The sequence below is a fragment of the Conger conger genome, chromosome 18, assembly GCF_963514075.1.
Source record: "Conger conger chromosome 18, fConCon1.1, whole genome shotgun sequence".
Lineage (NCBI taxonomy): Eukaryota > Metazoa > Chordata > Actinopteri > Anguilliformes > Congridae > Conger > Conger conger.
In genome coordinates, this window is record NC_083777.1 from 12,844,276 (window position 1) to 12,866,419 (window position 22,144).

Genomic DNA, 22,144 nt, shown 5'->3' on the forward strand with positions numbered 1-22,144 from the left:
CCTCAGCTAACGACGTCTGCTTCCCCAGCGGGAGGAGATCGATAACAATAGCCACATATCGGCTCCTTTCACTGGACACTTTGCGGACTTCTTGGGTCAGCTGCTGCTTAATCCACTAGTGTTTATGTAAGTTTAGTTGTCCAGGCAACAGAATGGGTCCACGCGAGTTCTGCTAAACAATCCAAGCATTCTTTGACTCATTTCTAATACATAATTAATATGGAGCAGAGGAGTGATGTTGATTAATGCATAGAAAATTAAATGTAATCAACCCTGTTCTGGGTTGAAGTATGATATTTGGGGGGGCTGTAAGCAAACCTACATTTGTATTCAATTAAAAATATATATATATACTCAGTTGGGAGCTTATTCAGCATACCTTTTCCACAGTCTAGTGACGGTTATCAGTAAGCCTTATATTGGGTTATTACATTTTCTGCTAGCTGTGTCTTGCAAAATACACAATACCTTCGTTTCCACCCCCCATCCTCATAATGTGTCCCAGTGAATGCTGTCTGTATGCACTGCTGCCTTATTCTATACACTGCCAAAAAATAGGTAACAATGACAAATGGAATGGGGTGTTTAAATTTAGTCTTTCACAATGGAAGACTGACAGATTTGAGGGGCTACTTATGAAACGCTGCTTTTCACTGACTGGTACACTCCTGTACAATGGATAGTATTGTAAAAATCATGTCTGAAAAATGGCATAAATGCTCTAAATTATCTCCTGAACTGCAGTGCACAGGTACAATGGATTATGACAGTCAAATCTAGAAAGTGCATCACAACAGCCTAGACTCCTAGACCACAGAAATATATTTTGTATAAAATTGCAAAGTTCGCCTAAATCTCTCACCCCTTAAATCCAATTGCATGTGCATTTGTTTCTCAGTGAAGTATGATTAAAACTGTCACTTGCTGTTAAACAGAAGCATAACTTATGAAAACCTTTCCAGGGGGCACTTACAACACAGGTGTTTGACTGAAAAAACACAGCGAAAAACAAAAAGATCCAGTGAGCAGCAGTTCTGCGGGCAAAAATGCCTTGTTAATGGGAGTGGTCAGAGAAGGACCAGACTGATCAAAGCTGACAAAAAGGTGACAGTTATGCAAATAACTACATTACAACAGTTTATGCGGAAGAGCATCTCTTAGTGGATAGGCTAGTCTAAAAATAAGTCCTAAATTCCTAATGAAGTGCTCACTGAAAGTATACGTGATTTGTGTACGTACTGTAAGGGTAGGTATTGAGCTTACCTTAACCAGCCAAGGCATTTTTGCAGTACAGTTTTATGTCCTAAAACTCTTCTGAGATTGCTCTGGCCATACTGGACTCATACAGGCCTTGTACTAATTAATCTTGCACTAAATTACCACTTCTAATGGTATACTGAATGCCCAGCTCAGCACTGGATATTAACAGTAGCCTTGTGTACAACTTTATTAATGTGACAACCGCAGCTTAAAATGTACACCAAATCCCACAAAGTACGTTACCAATCCACAGTATACTGTATTTAGATAGAGCACTCTCCTTGGATTAATTCTTGATCTAATCGGATTAATATGCAGGCATTTAATTTATTATATGTCAATATTGAAATGCATTGTTAAACATTATTGTTGTAAATGCATTATGATGGCACAGGTACAGACCATTCATAAAACTACTATAGCATGCCTGTTAAAACACTGACCAAACGTCCATTTGTGTGTGCTGGCACCACCTCCATTTCACTTGGCTTAAACTGAAACCCACTTACGTCCTTCTGAGATCCTGGTTTCCAGGTGAATTAATCCAGTTTCGCTGTCCAATCCCATTTTTGACCTAAAGGCAAACAGAAATAATAATAAAAAAGATTTACTGTCCTGCAGTGTTGTGTGAATCCATGCGTCAATGATAAATTCTGGAAAAAAGGCAAGGCCATTGAAAGGAGGATGAGAGGGACGGGGGGAGGGAGGGAGGGAGAGTGGAGGGGAACGATGACAATTAAAAGTATAAAAGATCAGATTTCAGTGAAGTTGAAATAAAAATATCGAAATAAAAATTTGAATGAAACTCAAAAGAATCTGCTTTATTCTCTACTTGTGAGGATATTTTAAGTAACTACAGGCAAGGCATTTGGTCTCCATGGCCAGATCAAAGAATTTTCCAAAAATTAGTGGTCTCATTTCCTTTGTCACTGTTTCTTTTTGATGTTTTTGGTAGCTTTCTTCTGATCCATGTCCATTACTGTCCCCTACTGGCCCACAACCCCCTCTCCTCACCACATTTCCATCCAACAAGCCCACACCCGATTGACTTAACCATTAACATGATGTACGCTTCTTCCAAACTATGTAGAACTGCTAAAGGTCTAATCTGAGCTACACAAGGCAGGTTGTCTTCATTGACCCTCTGTTTGATATAACGTTGCAAGCTACTTTAGCATGATGCAATTGGGTACTATAGCAAGGCAATACAATGCTTAATATGAACATATTTTTTAACAGCATTATTTTAAAGCGCAAAAAAATTATTAGTGTCATCAGCTAACTATTCCCCATGGTAATTTGATTAGATCAGATGAACAGCCATCAGCATGAATAATCCTCTACGCTCCCTTCTTTGTCCTGGATCAAGCAAGACATCAAACAAGCAACCGACTGCTTCCAGACCTGCAAAACACATCATGGCATCAACACCTCCCCCAAACCAAAACGGTTTTTCATTATTATTTTTTCTAAGGAACTCTGAATTCTTTCATTCAGTGGTCAGTAACAAAAGGCACAAACTCACTCTTCAGCACTGTAATTGCACTGTGGTTCAAATTCTTTCATTGGTGCAGTCGCCAACTGGGAATTGAGCTCCTAGCACCACAGTTCCACCAGCCCATATCTCTTTTAATAAATCCTATACATGCGCTAAAGCAGCCAGCCCCAAGGCTCCCGCTCCACAGCTTGTTACCCGTTTGACAGCTCTCCCAGAATCGCTGGAGTACAGCTTTTTAAGAAGTTTAGGCTGGGATGTTATAAATGACTGAGCTTGACAGTTTCACTCTGTCAGACATGAGACTCACGCAAAGCTCAGAAAGTACAAAGAAGGGAAACCAAAGGAAACGGGGACTGCATTCTCCGAAAAAAAAAAAAAAGACAAGGTTTTTTTTTTTTCCTGATTTTATACATTTTTATATTTTGTATTTCAAGACCCAGGGACACAGCTATGCTTAACTGAGGTGAACTGTAGCTAAGAACACGAGGGTAATGCCGCATGGAGAAGAGGAGCAAAAAAACAAGACTGCAAAATTACAGCATCTCAGACAATCACACAATGATTACTTAAACACATCAAACTGCTACTCGTGAAAAGAGAATTACAGTTTTTGTTTTTATAAAAACCGAGTGTATGAAATTGTCAAACACGGGCTCAGACTACTGCTGCTAATTAATTTGCGATATTCATTCTCATTCATTTGCTCACCCTCCCATTAACATGACAAGATTCATTGCTTTGATCTTGATAAGGATTAATTTATGACTCCTGTGGAAACTGTCACCCTGCATCTCTCTTGCAGAATAAGAGTTGGATATTATTGTGCGGTAGTAAATTAGCATTAGCGCGAGCTGATCTCATTAAGCTTGGAAAGATTCAGCAAATGCTTTCTGTCATTTGCTTTCAAATGTTCGCAGGTTATTGTTCATGTTTAAATCTTAATTAATCTTTAAAGTCATTAAGGCGTACACAAGGGGTGGGGTGGCTTTAACAAAAAAAAAAATCATACAAATTGAGCACTCGTGTCCTGAAAAGTACCTTGCAGTATCTCAGACAGCAGGTGGGATGCAACTGAACAAATGATTAAATTGCTCCAATGCTTTCGATATAGACTGATTTAGGACATGGCGTTTTCAATGAACTGCGCTCCCGTATCCCGTCACTGTGCACCGATAACGCTGTATGACTGGCTATATGTGTTGATGGAAATCTCAACGATGCATGGCCCCCCCTGGCAGAATGAATGAGAAACTCTTTCTTTCAGAATGGCTGAGAGGAAGCAGACATTCTTCGCAAATTGGGGGAGTAAAGGGCTAGGACATTAGCTGGCCAGATTAGCTGGCCAGTAACTAGCTAATGAGGCTAACCTGTGGTTTCTATGTCAGAAGATGAAGGCTGTGCTTTTCCTGTGAATATGAGTTACTAATTAAAACACTTCTGGCCCTTTTACCCTGACTAAACCGCAGCTGAACAGCCTCACCAGCATGCAAGTCCTCTACGCTTGGCCTCTCCTTGCTCATCTGAGAAAGGTCATCTACCGTGTCCACACGCAGGGAACCTGGGATATCTGATTTAATCCTCTTCTGCGCTGGAAATCCCCTCTCCCGAGCGGCAGGGGACACGTGAAGGACGCGGTGCGATATTGTGCGCAAGACGCAGGCCGTTCTACAAAGAATAGGGAAATCATTTAAGCCCTGCGTGTTATCTCCAAGTCCCGATTCACAACAGAACGTCCAGGAGCCCCAGATATGAATGAATTGCCCGTGGATTTTCCGTGGGCAAGAAGTGATGTAATGCGTTTGCTCTGTGTGGGCTGGGAAATGTTGGCCCTGGCATTTAATGCTTTGGGAGGCCTGTTCACAGATCAAACTTCCAATACAGGGGGAAAGAAACGTGTAGTTTAGTGTATTGAGCGACTTTTATAGCAAAGCCTATGGTCAACAGAAGTAAGCCCAGCTCACAATGTTACATACACAACGGATCCAGATAATTAAAATATACACTCAGTGAGCACTTTATTAGGTATAAATTAGACTTATTTTTTAGACTTCTACTGCTGTAGCCTATCCACTTAGTTATGATGCATTGTGTGTTTTTCCTCTTCTGCATACCACTGTTTTAATGTGTGGTTATTTAATTTCATAGTTAATTTTTATTATTTAATTTGTGTTACTGTCACCTTCCTGTCGGCCATTCTCCTCTGACATCTCTCATTAACAAGGTGAGATGTTAATGAGAGATTTCTGTCCACAGAACTTCTGCTCAGTGGATTTATTTTTGCAAACTGTCGAGACTAGTGTGCATGAAAATCCTAGGAGATTCTCAAACCACCCTGTCTGCCACCAACAATCCGTGATCAAAGACACTTAGATAATTTATTTTTCCCCATTCTGATGGTTGATGTGAATATTAACTGAAGCTCCTGACCCGTATCTACATGATTGTATGCATTGCACTGCTGTCACACAATTGGCTGATTAGATAATCGCATGAATAAGTAGGTGTAATAAAGTAAAAATGTGCTTGGTCAGTGTATATACCAGCACAGCATACCTACATTCACTCCCCTTTCAAACACAAGCACAATCATAACAAGCAAAGTTAATCAAGCCAGCCCAAAAGTGCACCTGTACCCATGTCTCTGTGTGTGTGTGTGTGTGTGTCTCTCTTTCTCCCTCTGTCTCCCTCTGTCTCCTGTCCTTTTCCGTCTCAGTCGCACATTCTCTCTCTCTCTCTCTGACACAACTGTGTAAATTATTTAATGCACACAGGATTAACAAGTAAATATGTTAGGGCGTGAATAATGGCAACTTTTTTGTGTTCAATTACAACTTCCACTGGAAATGAGTCTTTTGAAATGGAACTTGGGATTTGTTTTGGATTTAGATATTCAAATGTAATGTGTTTGTCTGCTTGCCCTTGGTGCAGTATGCTTTAGCACATTTAAAATATAAACATCAGTTCTGTTATCTCTGTGGGAGTTACTGCATTACGGTCTTACCAGTAAAATCGATTCGGCGCCACCTTCTCATGAACAAGCTGCCACTTTCTTCCAAATTCCACGGAGCTGTAAAGCTGAGGAAAGAACACAAACAAACATTTGCACGTCTGGTTTGACAGCTCCAATAAGAGATTTTACTCGTGAATATTTACAGAGCTGGAAAGTCATATCAAAGCGACGAGAGACAATATTTGGAAAAGCTTTCCGTCACCATAATGGAAACCTTGCGAATAGTAAGCAGCTTGTACCCACCCCATCCCACCCCAAACCAAGAGTTTAACCCGCCCAGAGCTTCTTTTTTTCTCTTTTTTTTTTTGCATTCACTTTTTCCAGCCTGCAATTTTCAATCACAACAGTTTGAAAGCATTAAAACTCATGATTCTATCTGTATAACCGACTACGGGCATGTTATTCAAGTGACGACTAAAAAGCATTTTAGCTAATGACATTACGTTTCCAACAGTGTATAATTTTAGGCTTACATAAAATGACACAGCATTTTTTCGCCTGGATAACAAAACTAGCATTTTCAATATGCACGCTGAGACTGTTGCGCTTAGGCAAAAACAGTTCTTGAGATTTTATGCCAAAAAAGGTTGACGTTTTGACGGTTGCAATGCCTACATTTACCTACCTTTGGAGTTCCAAGGAATCTCTCATCTGAGTGAATATTTCAGAGGAAGACAGTAAACACACCGTTGATAACACAATAGAGGGCATTTTCAGTGACGTAACCCCGTTTTATATCGGTGAGCAATTAAATACATTCTCAAAATATTTTGTTAAAAAAGAAGTGCACTGTGTTTGAGCTTCTGTAACTTTGTTTCAGCAATATTTAATTCAGTATTCAGTAATATAGGAGTAATTATAACTCCTCAAGGGGTTTCCTTTCAGAAGACACCAGGATTATGCCTGTAATCAAAACGGTTCAAGAATATTAACAATTTTATTCTGGGAATGTCATATTTAAGCTTGTGTCAAGAAAAGGGGTGATACATGAGGGGTTAATACAATTTGAGCTGGTAGAATTGATGCAACATAATGATATTGATTCTGGCAGAATTCCGGTCCCAGTTGATGAAAGTATGAAATACAGTAAGCACTTTTTTTGATGTGTTGAACGGTAGTTAAAATATGAAGCTTTTTCCTTTTTGAGGAAAGAGGGAGGTAGGTGGGAGCCGGGGTGTACTCTGAGAAGGAGTAGGTCATCAGCTTCAGTTGATCCAGTTTTTGGTCTCAAACTGACATGTAGTTTAATGCAGTTTTGCCTCTACTCTCATTTTCAAATTGGACCCAAGCATCATCAGTGTAATATCAGGCATAGGGAGGCAAGTGAAAACACTTCAAATCACTCAATTTCCATATCCAGTTTTCCATTTGTCCATTACATTAAGAACTGAGTAGGTGTCATTCCTGAAAAATATTTTTGAATGTTTTTGAACTGGCCAATTTGACCCACACCTTGGCAAAGCGGGTTAATGTAAAGAAGGCTTAATTTATTGAATTAAATCAATTGTGTGACATTTATACAGCATAAACTCAAAGTAGCTCTAGTGCAAGGCCAGCACTTTATTCACACTAATGAACTGAAGGGATCCATAAGCAAGCTGTGAATAGGCAGAGAATCTTGGAAATTGTACTTTCAGTCGTTAACCCTTTGAAGAGTAGATTTTTTGGAATGGTTTTTTAACATTTTTTGGAATGGTTTTTTAACATTGTTGTAGTCCTAGTTCTAGTAGGTGTTCTCAAACTCCATTTCTTTCAATTATCAGTAATTGTTGTTACCTCAGCACTAAAATGTTCAATGAACATTAAAATCACAAAATTGTGATCTTACACCATCAACAATGAAAGTGAAGATTGATTGACATAAACAAGTATATTATGGGAATGTTCAGAGTTGATTATTATGGTTTTTACTTGAGTTTTATACCCAAAAAGACAACAGTATTGATAAGTCACGTGTGTTTGGCGTGAGCTTTCACTGTCCACATACACCACAGTGCAGAAGAAATCAGAAGCAGGAGAATGAAAGGAGCTCTCTGGTAATGAGCTACAGAAAGCCATCGCATGGGGGAATTCAATGAAACTGCCCGGCTGCTCGAGATCAAGGGAACTGCATAATGCCCTTCAGTTGCTATGAGCATATAATTACGGGTATGTTGAAGTAAATCCCTGAAAAGCAGTTACATTTAACATTGTAAGTTTGAGATCTGGCAATGTCCGAAAGGATTGCATCAGCTACCTGTCAGCATTTGTCAATACTTCTAATGTATTAGAGTGGAAAGTTGAATAGTTTGTCAAATGGCTATCCTTGCTGTTCAGCACCATTACAGGCTCAAAGCTCCCGGTCCTCTGTGGTGACTCTTAGTTGATACATCAGGCAATTGCAAAATTTCCTTCGAGTAAGGGAAAGTTATAACTTTTCTTCAGAAGACGCATGTAAACAATAAGAGCACGGATACACGAATGTGAGTCTGTTCACCAGATCTTTGACTGCTCTATTTCACAGATGTTACCCAGGAAGGAAAGAAATTAAATACATCCACACACTTATGTGGTTAAAAATACATATTTTTCAACCATTCACATATACGGAAAATAGTTAGATTTTTGATTAACTAACTATTCATGTGTGTCAGCCATCATCTGCCATCTCTGGCAAAACTTTTTATTGAAAAAATGGAACCGCTAAACTGGCCTATTGTAAATTTAATAGAAATCAGGAAGTGAGCCAAAGCATCTTACCAGCTCTCTGAGTATTGTTCAATTGATTCAAAGTCAGACAGTCCTTGAAAATAAAAATGCCAAAGAAAGGAGGAGCTTAGCATTTCTTTGACTGGGAAATGCTTTGATTTTCAGAAAGGGCAGCAGTAAGCTGTTACAGCTCAATGGATATCAATTTTGAGAACTACAGTAGTTTTGATTTTTCTGGCTTCCGGAGTTCACAAGGCAGGTCCATTTGGTGCTCATATAAACTTCCACAGAGCCTGCTAACATTCTTTAGGCAGGTGTAAGTAACTGAATGCCTTTTGGGCTGTGAATTTAATGCAAATTTAAATTCGAATCACATTTAATTTATTTTCAAGCTAATTATTTTAAATTTTTTTATTTAACCTTTATTTAACCACGTTAGTCTCGTTGAGACTAATAAATCTCTTTCCCAAGAGAGACCTGGCCAGGAAAAACTGCACAAAATTACAGATACGCATAATTACATCATAATACATCACATTAGTACAAATAAAGGAATCAAAAAATGTAAAAAGAAATTAAGAGGAAAAGCAAAACCCACATCTGATTACACATTGAAGCAGACAAGATTCTTTTTAACAATATTACCTCTCATGGGTCAAAACACTTACAGACCTGCATTTCATTTTCCTCACTGCCTTTTACCCTAATGATTTAGCGAGAGAAGCTACTTCAGTTTCATTTTTCTTTGAAGCTCATTCCAGGCCAAAGGGGCAGAAAACTGGAAGGCTTTTTTGTCAAACTCAGTCCGAGTCTGGACCTTGACTTTGAAATTGAGATATTCAGTGCTCAACTATAAAAACATAAGGCGTTTTGTAATTTAGTGATTGCTTAATGGCACAAGCCTCTTTAATTCAAGTCTTTAACCGTGTGCGTGCAGTAAATAGTTTTTCAGATATTGAGATACTTATATAGAATGTGTGTTCTTGGGGGCCAAATTGGAAAGGGTTAAAGCACTGTTCCAGTTTGTGGATGGGCCCCATGGTCTGGTATCTGCTAAGGCTCTGTTCCAGTTTGTGGATGGGGCCCTTGGTATGGTATCCATTAAGGCACTGTCCCACTATCTGGTGTGCATATAAGCATTACTACGTGGTAATAGGCTGGCCCCCATGGTTTAGTATCAAATCTGGGCTGTGCCCTTGACGTATTTGGCTCTGCCCTTAGATTGCAGCACATGGCAGGTGAATATAATTGGTCGCTCAAGAATGGGAGGGGCCGGGTAACAAGCAACAAAAGTGTTTTGGGTTGAGGATTTCCTGTGTTTTCACCCTACGAATGTGTGCATTGTCTATTCTGGAACCCTCTGTATCCAGTTAATTTGTGTTTACAGATTTTGAGCACATTTGAGGGGGTTCGTGGACCACAAAGCATAATATTATAACATGCGTAATGATATCATGTAGTAGCATTATGGGTGTAACGGTACAACTGTGGTTTGCTTCATCCCTGGCCTCAGTTCAGTACATTTTCCATACAGCAGAAAAACATTTAATTCTAAAATTGCTGTTCTTTTATTACGGAATAGTAAATGGTGGCTAACTTGCTATAATTTCTTGCTGAATTAAATAAGGCACATTAACACAGTCATCCACAGTCCCAAGTCCAGTACCAAATGGTTTGATACAAATGTGGGTGCGGTTACACCCCTAATTAACACCATCCTTGCACATGCAAATTCAAATGTAAGCTTTACAGTTCTGAACTTCATAGTGAGGATGCTTAACTGAGAAGTAACTTGTCATTCAATTTCTCTGTGACCCAGAACGCATATAAATTATTCAGCTGGTTGGTATGATTGCTAATCAAGCAAAACGAATGAGAACAGCTTGAGAGCTACGGTTGGTTTAAAGGTAAGATTTCCGCTCCCCTGCATCTCAACCTCATGAGCCACTGCTGATCCACAGCAGCTATAAATAATGAAATGTATGCGGAAAAAACATCTGCTTGTGTCTAATTCTCAATGCAACAGAATAGGGCCAAGGCAAATGAAGGCAATATAAAACGGTACATATACAGTTTAACTTTTAACTTTTTTCACAATTTATTGTGTTGTAGATTTAATATTAAATAGCATCAATCTAGTATCAAAATTGTATCAATCTTCACTCAATGACCCTCAATGACTAAGTGAAAGCATTTCGAAATTTTAGCAAATGTATTAAAAATCAATTGCTGAAATCTTTAATTTACGTAAGTATTCAGACCCTTTGCTGTGGCACTCCAAATTGGGTAATTTGCATCCTGTTTGCTTTAATTATCCTTGAGATGTGTCTAGACCTTGATAGGAGTCTGGCACCAACAATCATTCCACGGTCAAAGTCACATTTCCTCCCCATTCTGACATTTGTTCTGAAAAAACCCTAACCCTTTTGACCACGTCTGCATGCTTTCATGCATTTAGTTGCTACCACATGATTGGCTGATTAAATGTTTGCATTAACAGGCTGGTGTACAGGTCTACCTCAAAGTGATCACTGAGTATATAAAGTCCCACAATTCACACTGCATTTCAGGACAAACCCAAGCCATGAAGTCCAAGGAACTCTCTGTAGACCTCGGCACTAAAACTTTGGCAAGGCATAGATCAGGGCAAGGGTATAAAACCATTTCTGAAGCTTTGAGTGATCCCAGGAGCACAGGGGGCAAAATGGAAGAAGTTTGGAACCACTACTAGGAATGACTCTTCCATGTCATGACATGTTTTCACTTTGTCATTATGGATTATTGAGTGTAGATTGATGAGCAAAAATGGCAACATTATCCATTTATAATTAAATCTACAACACAAGTTTGCAAAAAGTCTGAATGCTTTCTGAAGCCACTGTAAATGTGTGTTTGAGTGAGCGGTGGTCATGCCTCAGGATAAGGCCCAGTAAAGATCTCATGCAATTTGTTTCCTCACTTCCATATTCAATTTACACTCACTTTATTAGCGAGACCTGTGCACCAGCTTGTTAAGGCAATTATCTAATCAGCCAATCATGGGGCAGAAACGCAATGCATAAAAGCATGCAGGCATGGTCAAGAGGGTTCAGCTGTTAGAATTATTGTTGGTGCTAGACAGGGTGGTTTGAGTATCCCTGAAACTGCTGATCGGCTGGATTTTCAATATCACTGACAGGAAGACTAAAGTAACTCGAATAACCATGCGTTACAACCGTGGTATGCAGAAAGGTATCGGTCAACTCACAACAGATGGAACCTTGTAGTGGATAGTCTACAGCAGCAGAAGAGAAAATTTAACCCAATCCAACAAAGTCTAATAAGTACCTAAAGTTGTTACTGGATGTTTCCTGTTCTGCACTTGCCTGTATTTTTTGGGTCGACGTCTCTGAAAATTCTGCATTTAACGCAGCTGTGTTTATTCAGTAAAAAACATAAAATAATTAAATGCTAAGTGTGGGTGGAAAATAAAAGCCTACCATGAGCTCAACCATCAAACACTTTATGCAAGTTAAAAGCACAGCCTGACTTGAACACCTCTGAGCTAAGTGACTAACAACTTTTTTGGGCCTGATTCCAGCTAGTTTTCATGCAATGTTGTCATTGTGCCCTTGTTTATTACTGTTCTGTTCTGTGTAATTTTTTATGTTCTGTGTGGACCCTGTGTAGAGTAACTGCTGCTTGTCTAATAGCTAATGGGGTCCAATTAAAGGAAATTACAATTTGTGTGCCATAATGAGTGTTTGTTTTGTGTTAGTTCAGGGGTGGCTCATTCTTTTAAGACACCTTTCCAGTGTGTTGACAGGTGGTATATGGGAGTCTTGTGCTGAATTGTAGCTGGCAGCTTTGTGCTGCAGAATATACATATATATTTGGCCATAGCATCATCCAGGAAGGGAGGAATTGTTTGGACGTGACTATCATTGCACAGCAGTGACCCCTGGTGGGAGATTGGGCCAGTGCAGTTTGGCTGTCTGAGCTACATGTGTAGTGGACACCTCCACTGACCCAGTAGCTGTGCAAGAAAAACTAGTGGCCAGCAGCATTGAGCATTGTGTGTGTCTGCACTTTTTGGGAGTTGTCTGGACAGGCCCAATTGGCGAAATGGGGGATATAAATGTTGATTAACCATTAAGAAATGGCATTAGCTCAAAATAAATGTTACTGGTTTTATGTGTACAAATACCTCTATGGCTGACATCACTCTCCCTCTTGGTAATATTCCAACATTTCTCCCCTACTAACAAAGCCACATAACTTGTGTACATGGGTTAAAGACAAGCTGAAACAGAAGTTAGAGCAGCACTAGCTTCCATGATATGATGTATATACAAGGGAAACAGATTGTTCGGGGGGAACAGAAAATTGACATTTGATCGACATACACGCCCACGAAAATGTAAAATCTAAATTCAACTCGTTTTCCAGGAAGTGGATGGGGAAAACATTTTTTGGTGTGAAAATACACAACTAGTACAATTTCATTAATTTTATGGAAAGTATACTTTAAGACATGCTAGTATGGTTATGAAGAATTGACTACTTTGAGGAAAAAGAGAATTTTGATTTCAGCTTGTCTAAGTATTGACATTGCTAAAATGATAGCAGTGTGCATTTTACTTTTATGAGGCTTCCATGGACAAGCGTTTAATGAGCTGTGTGCGTGACATCAAAATGGATGTGGATATTATATTTGCAAGGCATTTTACACAGAAAATAGGATAGAAAATGTGACCAACTCTCCAAGCTGAACAAATACACCTTTGTAACACATCCACTTATCAAACATTTGCTATCCCTCAAACGAGTCTGCAGTTAAATGCTGACTTCTAAATGCAGGGTGCACCACAAGCCTGGATACTCCATTAGTGAAGCATGCCCAGAGTACTCTTAAAACAGTGGAAGTGGAGTTTGTGTGCAAGAGAAGATCAGATGAGGAAACGTTCTGTAGGCATCCAAGCAAACTGATGCCAAACTGATAACATTTATTTCTGTATACATTTTTGTGTTGCTGCATGGCACAAGTGTTTATGTAGTTCATAAGTTTGCTTAATGCTGGATATTTACAACCTGGTTTCTATTGTGTCATAATATTGCCTGTTCTGTCCTCCACTAGTGGAGAATGAACAATATGTATTTTAATAAGTGGCTAAATGTAGCAGAGTGAAGGGGAAGCCTTTTCTTTTTTTTCTTTCTTTTTTTTTTTATTCTTGGAAGAAATCTTCTAGGAGAGGTTTATTTTTATTTATTTATTTATTTTCTATGCTCGCCACACATAGAACTGAATCCACAATGCTGCTTGCTGTTGAAGGAACAGTACAAAACTCCCTGTCATCCACTGGTAACTAACTCTCACTATCAATTGGTAGGATTGCTTTGTTTGTTCTCTGGCTACAACAAGGGCAATGTAAAAGAGAACATGTACAGTGGGAAATGCTGGTGGGAAATATACAGAAAGTTACATTACAGTTACTTACAGCACTTTGACAATGTAAAATCATTTCACTAAAGAAACTATTTCAATTTGACATTTTACTAGCCTGGAAGCAATTTGGCACAGTTCTTTCAGCCTCTGCGATTGACAGTTTGTGAGCTATACTCGCACCGCGGATGTGTACCTTGTGTAGCTTTCTGGTTACTCGCGTACATTCCGTTGAAGGCACAGCCGTAAAGAAACTGCAAACTAATTTTACTTTTCTGCTTACACAGCTTAAAGGAAACAATCTGTTCGCAGTACTGATTATATGTATGTTTGGGATTGGGGCTATCAACACGCACTCAACACTTATCGAAAGGATTGAGAAATCTTAATTATCGAGCGGGGGACCCAATATGTTGTGTACCACTCTGCTGGTGATGTGCGAGGTTATTCAGCCCCTCTTTAACAGCATCAGCTATCTGACTTCACGCCGCAAGGTAGTCGATCCACTACCTGTTAATGGAATCTCTGTAAGAACTGAATGCATGACTCATACTTTCGATACCGGTTTGTGTCCCTAATACCATATGTTTTTGTGAAGTGAAATGCTGAATCTAAAGAAAAGCAACTTTTAAAAACTTGTCACATTATACCGCTGTCTCTTTCTGCAAGACATTCGGTAACTCAAGATGCAAGTTTTCCACAAATGACTAAATGTCAGTCCTAAAGTATAGTGTTTTAAAAGGCTGCTTCTGGTATGAGTGTGCATGGGTGTCATTTTCGACAAGGTGGGAGGGACACTTCTTTCTCTTAAAAACATGGAGGGCGCAAAGTCACATTGGAATTGCCATCAGCAGATAACTCAAACTGCTTTTTACAGCCTGACCTCCAGAACATGATACATTTCTCGCAAATTAATTTTAAGCACAGAATGCAAATGAGCTTCAATTTCATTTTCATTTGAATAACCTTCTACTCATACTTAATGCCCAAAATTGGTAATAACAATGAACAGTATAGCTGTCATATGGTCACCACACTATATTATCATATATAAATCATATCAAGTGAATGCAAACTATTATGGGATTATTTTAAAGACAATATGATCTCCAGTAGTGCCGCATCAACAAAAAATAAATGGAAAAAATAAAAATAAATGAGAAAAACACTAACGGGACAGGCTCATCCATAATCACATGGGAAATATTATAATAATATATTCAGTCATTCTCACCGGATAAATATAACTATCAGTCCAAAATATGTGCAGTGTAACTTACCTTGAAAAAGACATTTAGAAGTTAACGAATGTCAGCGAAAGATCATGTCCATCAGGAGACTCTCGGACGGTTTGACAGTGTTCACAACACGGATAATGAACCGTGGCCTTGAATAATAGTATTTATATATTTATTTACATATTTATTACAGAAACCCGAGCGCTCCGGCAGGGGTGGGGGGAGAGAGGTGGGAGGAAGATGGCGGATGACAGATGGCGTCGGCCCTGATGTGGAGAGGCTGTGGGTGTCCTACCTTTTGGTCGTGGCTGTAGGCCAGGATCCAGTCTTCCTGCTGAGGGTGGAACAGCAGGCTGAGGATGTAGAAGTTTAGCCGGTACTTCTGGTAGGTGGCCCCCTCGTCTAGGCTGATCAGCAGACTGTTCTCAACCTCGGGGTCAGTCAGCAGCATGATCTGTGGATGAGCACAGGAGAACGTGGGCTGAGTCTCTGTGCGCAACATTTCACTGTGTACTTTATGTATGGTGTTACGACCTCTGCCGTAACCTTTTGTCTTTACAGTTGTGTATCTTTGCTGGATGCAATATTTTTGTTTCACTTCCGGTTTGCCTGAGATTGCTATTTTTAAAATGTAATTTAATTTCCATATATGAAAACTTGAAGTCCTCGGAGGGCCTTGGAGGGAAACCACAGAAGCCTCTGTAAGAACTGAGTGTTGCTAATGTGGAGATGTGTAGTTTGTGTGACGTGCACTTGCAGCAGTAACGCAGGAGAGTTTGAGCGACATAAACACAAGAGGAGCAGGAGTTTCAGCACAGTTGTCTTTGTGTGCAGTAACTCTACAATAATGGATGAAAGTACAAGTCGCGAAGTGACCGAAAAAAGGAGACCGATGTGGCAAACCATGCTGCTGTGTTTTGGAGCAGGTCTTCATGTTGTGGGGAACTATGGGTGGCTGCTGAATCCACCAAACCAGAGGAAATCATAGATTGCCACTTTAAGTCCATTAAAAACATACATACATGGATGTTTCACCATGTATGTCTGCTATATGTGGTTACCCTATGCCTGTTTGTCTGCTTGCGTGAGACACAAATTTGCAAGACTGCTGCCTGCAATAAGCTATGTACTTGTATTTTATGTTTATTTTATTGTGTTTTAACTGTGCTGTATTTGTCTTTTGCAATTCTTTTACTTGCATTGTCATTTTAATGTGATTTTTTTTTCCTCGCATTTAATATCTTGCCCAGGGACTACAGTTGGAAACGAGCCAGCTGGCAAAAACCGGCGCATTTACAGTAATGTTTATTTATAGATAGATAGATCATTACATTTATATTGTGCTATTCTAGACACTCAAAGCACTTACAGTGCTGAGAAGGAAACTCGCCTCAACCACCACCGATGTGTAGCACCCACCTGGGTGATGCACGGTTGCCATTTTGTGCCAGAATGCTCACCACGCACCAGCTGATGTGGAGAGGGAGAGAACAATGCTTTTTGCCAATTAAATCAGCAGGTGATTTGGTGGCAGGTTGAAAGAGACAGGGTTGGGATTTTAGCCAGGACACTGGGAAACCCCCTACTCTTTGTGAAGAGTGCCATGGGATCTTTAATGACCACAGTGAGTCAGGACCTAGGTTTAACATCTCATCCGAAAGACAGCATCTCATACAGCACAGGGTCCCCATCACTGCGCTGGGGAATTGGGGATAATTTGACCATAGGGAAATAGTTGCCCCCTACTGGTCGACCAATACCACTTCCGCAGCAGCAACTTAGGATTTCCCAGGAGATCTCCCAAGTGCTAACTAAGCCCACACCTGCCTAGCTTCAGCCAGGCAGGAGCTGGGTGCATGATGGTATGGCTGGCAATGTGCATTGTCCCTGTTTCAACTAAACTAATAAACTAAACTACTTCTCCTACCATTCCTATCAGTCCACCTCTAAAGGCAGCATTTTGCTGTGTATGAAATGTCACTTGGATGATTAATATTCAGTTATTGGTGGACAAGGCTTGCACAGCACCAATGTGAGCATACTTGTGCTCTTGGTGCAAGCTAGTCTACTGGACCTATGCTGTCATATTGGAATGTCTATGCACACTGCACCGTGAAAACGTAAAAATGGGAAATAAACTGTTTGTTAAATTGTTTGTGTATTCATATGTGACCAAATGCATGCTTTAGATACAATTTTAAAAATGTACCTTTTAATTTTGTAATCTCATGTACAGAATCAGAGCTACAAAATGCAGTTTGATTTCAGAGATATGCCAGACTGTTCAAATAGTTGAAATTAGTTGGCTTTAAAGATTTTGTTGGGGATTTTTTACTTTCATCATAAAATACACCCTCAAATGACAAACTATTGTATGAAATTGCAAATGTAATCCCTAATGCTTGTTATAATTTTGAATATGTTTGATTTATGATGGAGTTTAAACCATAAATTCATAAAAATATGAAACTACATCAAGTTTGACCTCTGCCCCGTTAAAATTTCACAGTCACTGTTCTCCCTATTGAAATAACAATAATACTTCAAGGAGTGCCCCAACATTCTGATAGTCCTTGTCAACATATACTTCTGGCCAGGTAGCTATCCCATAATACCTTGCATACAGATGCTTAGAGGAAAATGGCTGCCTGCCATCTCTTGTCTGCCCCCAAACTAATTTACATCTGAATCTTGAAGGACTAATGACCAACTCCTGTATATAATAAGTTGTAGGTAACACTGGGATTTCTGCTGTCATTCATCAAGTGGGACATAGGCCAAACAGTTTCCTATGCTGGGGGAGTTGATTCAAGGTGTATATGCACATGTGAAACACAATAATATGGATCTGTGAGATTGGGTCTGCTGGGGAAGCGGATTCTTGGCCCGCCTACTGGTGGAGAGATCACGCGCCCCTGGGTTGCCTTAACTAATTAGCCCAGGTGCTGAAAGTCTGCTAGTTTCCACGGAATGGGGCCTCATGTGGGAAAATCACATGTGGATACAGTGCACATTGTCAGATGTTAATCATTTTTTATACATCACTTCACAATTATTTTCTTATCTACTGCATATCTGACAGCAGCACAGTGGTTTGAGGCTCATTTCATACCTTGGACTTCAGGCCATTTCCAACAAATTTGTTTCATGCTGTATCAGCATAATTTACTGCTGAATCTAGTCCCACTCCCCAATTCCCATAGACATCATTCAAATGCAAAGAGTTTGGTATTGCTTTTAGGACAACCTAAAAATAAAATATCCAGACTATGATGTTGATAGGTCACAGACGGAAGTCATGACATGCAAAGGATTTGCAAGAAATACTAAACATGACTCCTCTAATTTACATAACATTGCTGTGTCCCAAACATTATGGTGCCCTGAAAAGGGGGGGGGACTATGGATAAACACTGCAGTAATTTCTACATGGTGAAACCAAAATGTATAAAAATGGCCTTTATTAAAATCTGACAATGTGCACTTTAACCACATATGATTATTTTATTACAAATCTCAAATTGTGGAGTACAGAGGCAAATAAATAAATGATGGGTCTTTGTCCCAAACATTATGGAGGGCATTATATGTAATAGTTGATAGATTAATTAAACTGAAATCTGAAATTCCTCACAAATTATTACTGTTTACGCTGTAATACATTTTTCTTTCCCTCAAACTGTTCAGTTTCTGTTCACTGCAAACAATAAAAAATTTGAAATTGCTTGAACTATTCAGGGGGAAAAGAAAACAAAAACTTTTGAAAGTGTGAAAACTTAGCTGTAGCAGTAATCCATGGTGGTTATTAGTCCATGTAACTCTTATTGTGATGAGCTTTTGTCTTTACTGCTAGGGGGAGAGAAACACCATGTTTGCACAAATGCCATTTTCTCTGTAAAACCAAAAGGGCTCTGAAGAAGGATTGGCTTTCACATAAAAGGTATCCTTCTTTCAATGCTGAGGGCAAACTCTTGAGTTGAAAATATTAAATTATTTATGAGAAGGCTCGCGGCTTTGACAGATCATTTTACCAAATGTGTGTTTTCACACTGCTGTCTGTTTATAGCTGCTCAGGATAGCATTAATTTCTCACGAAAAGGTCCACCTCTGTAACGTGCCAATTATGGCTGAACCTGGAAACGTAACTTCACAACACATGTCAGCCAGAAAACAGGATTGGCTGGATTTAACCTTATCTGTAATATAGCAGGGAAAGGCATGCTTAATTGAAGCTTTGAATGAAAGGTCAGATTATTGGGAAGATGGTCTGTCTGTAGTCTTTCAAACATTTCAGAAAGTATCAAAGTGTTCATGAATGAAGGGGCCCTGGACATTTTAAGATATTTGTCTGAAAAACAGTGCAGCTGTGGGGACAAAGGGGCCTTTTTGGCAGGATATTATTGAAAGGCAGCATTGTGGTCTTTCCAGCATGACAATAGAAACTCATTTTAATGCACAAGCTCACTCTAATGGTGGTGAATTAGTTAAGGCACAGGAGAACATGACTGGATTTTTGAGGATTAAAATATATCTGTGCAGGTCAGTGGAGTTAGTGACTCATCAGTTAGTGACTCACCAGAAGTGGCTCACGATGTATGTATTGGGGTTAGTGAATTACCAGTTAGTATCTCACCAATTGTGGTGGAGTTAGTTACTCACAAGTGAGTGACTGACCATGTAGTGGAGTTAGTGATTCACCAGTTAGTGTTACGTCATGTATTTGTTAGCAAGGTAGCCACATCACAATAATTCCATATGGCGAGCTACCAAGTTTGCAGTTGATACTTTGACACCAGTAACAATTATATGTGGGTGCAACCTTGGCTCTATTTACAAATCAAATATTTGTTTTTATTGACACTTCGGTGACTTCTCTAGTCATAGAATATTCATAATTTCATGAATGGTACACAATGCACTGTATTCGTTGAGTCTGATTTCAGTGAGAGTCTGAGTGTGTGAGAACTATGCAAAGTGTCAAGATACATTTTAGTTTTACTTTACATTACTGGAAAATGATACAAAAATAGAAGAAAAAATAATAAAGAATGCTACCTTGGCTTACTTGGAATGAATCGGAGAGGTGCTCAGTGTAACATGGGTGCTAGTCCATATGAAAAAAATAAATACACGGCACTCAAATCTCTGTTACGAAAATTAAAATGTGCTTTGGCAAAACACTGGAAAATGAGTTTGACTTTGAAATGAGAGGCCAGTGTCCAGAAATATTAGGATGCATTGTTGAATTGGAATAGGTTGTATTCAGTTCAGGCAATATTCCAAAAATTATTATGTATTTTCCACAAATTGCTATTGAAATGATAGCTAGCAAAATTGCTATCCAAAGCTCACAAGTTATTTTTGTTCCTGAGAAAATTTGCCACTCATTGCCAGGTGCATTTGACATTCAGTTCTGTGACTTTTCTCTGCAGTCAAATCATGTCTCCCTGCAACTCTGTAATGACAGGCAACTGTAGCTCAAACAGATCTTCTTTTGAGAGGCGAAGAGCGAAACCTGACTAGCATTTCAATCAGGTTTTTGATTGTGTACAATAATAGCCTCTATTTGGCTAGTTGGTAAACAGTCATTTCTCATTCAGAATGTGATTACATTTTAATTAATGAACAAGTATGTCACTTATTAACTTAAATGCATCTTCATCATCAAAATTCAAGTGGAACAGAAGCCTATTTTTTAATCCTTTATGTATGCAAAGTGGTACTGTCTAGCCATTAAGAGAGACATGGCGTTTTATGATTATGTTTTTGTTTGCCACATCTTAGTGTGTCTGTCAAAGTCATTTGTTGTATCATGTTGCCTAAAGTAGAAAGCAATGGTGAAACAGCACTAAGCCAGGGATTCTTCACTGTAGATGTAATTACGCACAGTTACATGGGTTAATGATCATCTGTCCTATTGTGCCATATGGGCCCCTACTGTCTCCCTTCCTGATGTTGAATCTATTGAAAATATTGTGAAATATATAAGTGAAATGCATTTTCAAGACTGTAGCTAACATTTTACAACCACAAATACTGCTGGGGGGGGGGGGGGGGGGGTAGCATTAAAGTCCTTATTGCAGCATATGCCATTTCCATATGGGCTTGTGGGGAATTGGCTGCCGGGGCTAGGCATGGATGTTTCTACAGGATATAACGTTGTTTATTCCAGGAGATGAAATGAGTGCTGTTCCCTGTGTGATAGTCTGCAGTACTAGAAAGCGTGTACGGAGACAGTCACGTCACATCGATGCTCTCGTGAGCTCTAATCCCGCGTGCTGTCCGTGTCCTCCGCCCACAGGAATGCCCGTCAGACATGTTCTGACTCCAGCGCTCCCTGGGCCCCAGCAGGGCTGCTAACAGTGCAGTAATAATCACACTGGTACCTTCACCTGTCAACAGCCCACGGCACCGGCCGCCTCTGAACATGACATTCCAGCAGAGCTGGGACTCCTGTGGCAGAGCGAGCCTGAGTCTGGCTGAAACAAGACTTTGTGTTTTTAGTTTTTATTTATTTGTGTATTTATTTATTTGGTTATTTTTTGTTTCCATATATCTATTTATTTATTCATGTACATATTTATTTGTTTGTTTATTCTGTTTTTATTTATTTATTTGTTTGTTTATTTTTGTTCTTATTTATTTATTCGTTTGTTTATTTTAGTTTTTATTTATTTGTTTGTTTATTTTTGTTTTTATTTATTTATGTATGTATTTATTTATTTATTTAATTATTGTTGCGGTACCGACAAGGGCCTACAGTACAATAACAATTGCGATATCAGTGCAGAGGGTTTGAAATATGCAGTAGAACTTGCTAATGTATGCCTGTTCTGAAATGGGGGAAAAAGATGAAGGGCTTTTGAAAGCCACGGAAAGGCGAGATCTCATCATCAGAGGGCTGAATTCACATTCCTCCCACCAGCCCGCCGTGATCCCAGCTCCTGGGTGCCGTAATTGTTTCTGAGCAGCACAAAGGTACACGCTTTAGTCAGAATTACCCCGGCTCTGACGATCTGCACCGAGAT

The 22,144-nt window shown here is 39.4% G+C and overlaps 1 protein-coding gene across 1 annotated transcript in view; it reads right to left on the reverse strand.

The window, feature by feature from the left end:
• Window positions 1–22,144, reverse strand: part of LOC133118033 (VPS10 domain-containing receptor SorCS1-like) — a 125,030-nt gene that overhangs the window by 34,929 nt on the left and 67,957 nt on the right. The window contains exons 4-6 of the mRNA XM_061227643.1: window positions 15,412–15,570; window positions 5,760–5,833; window positions 1,770–1,834 (exon numbers count right to left, since the gene is read on the reverse strand). Coding sequence (XP_061083627.1) covers window positions 1,770–1,834; window positions 5,760–5,833; window positions 15,412–15,570 — 298 coding nt within the window. The remainder of the gene's footprint in view (window positions 1–1,769; window positions 1,835–5,759; window positions 5,834–15,411; window positions 15,571–22,144) is intronic.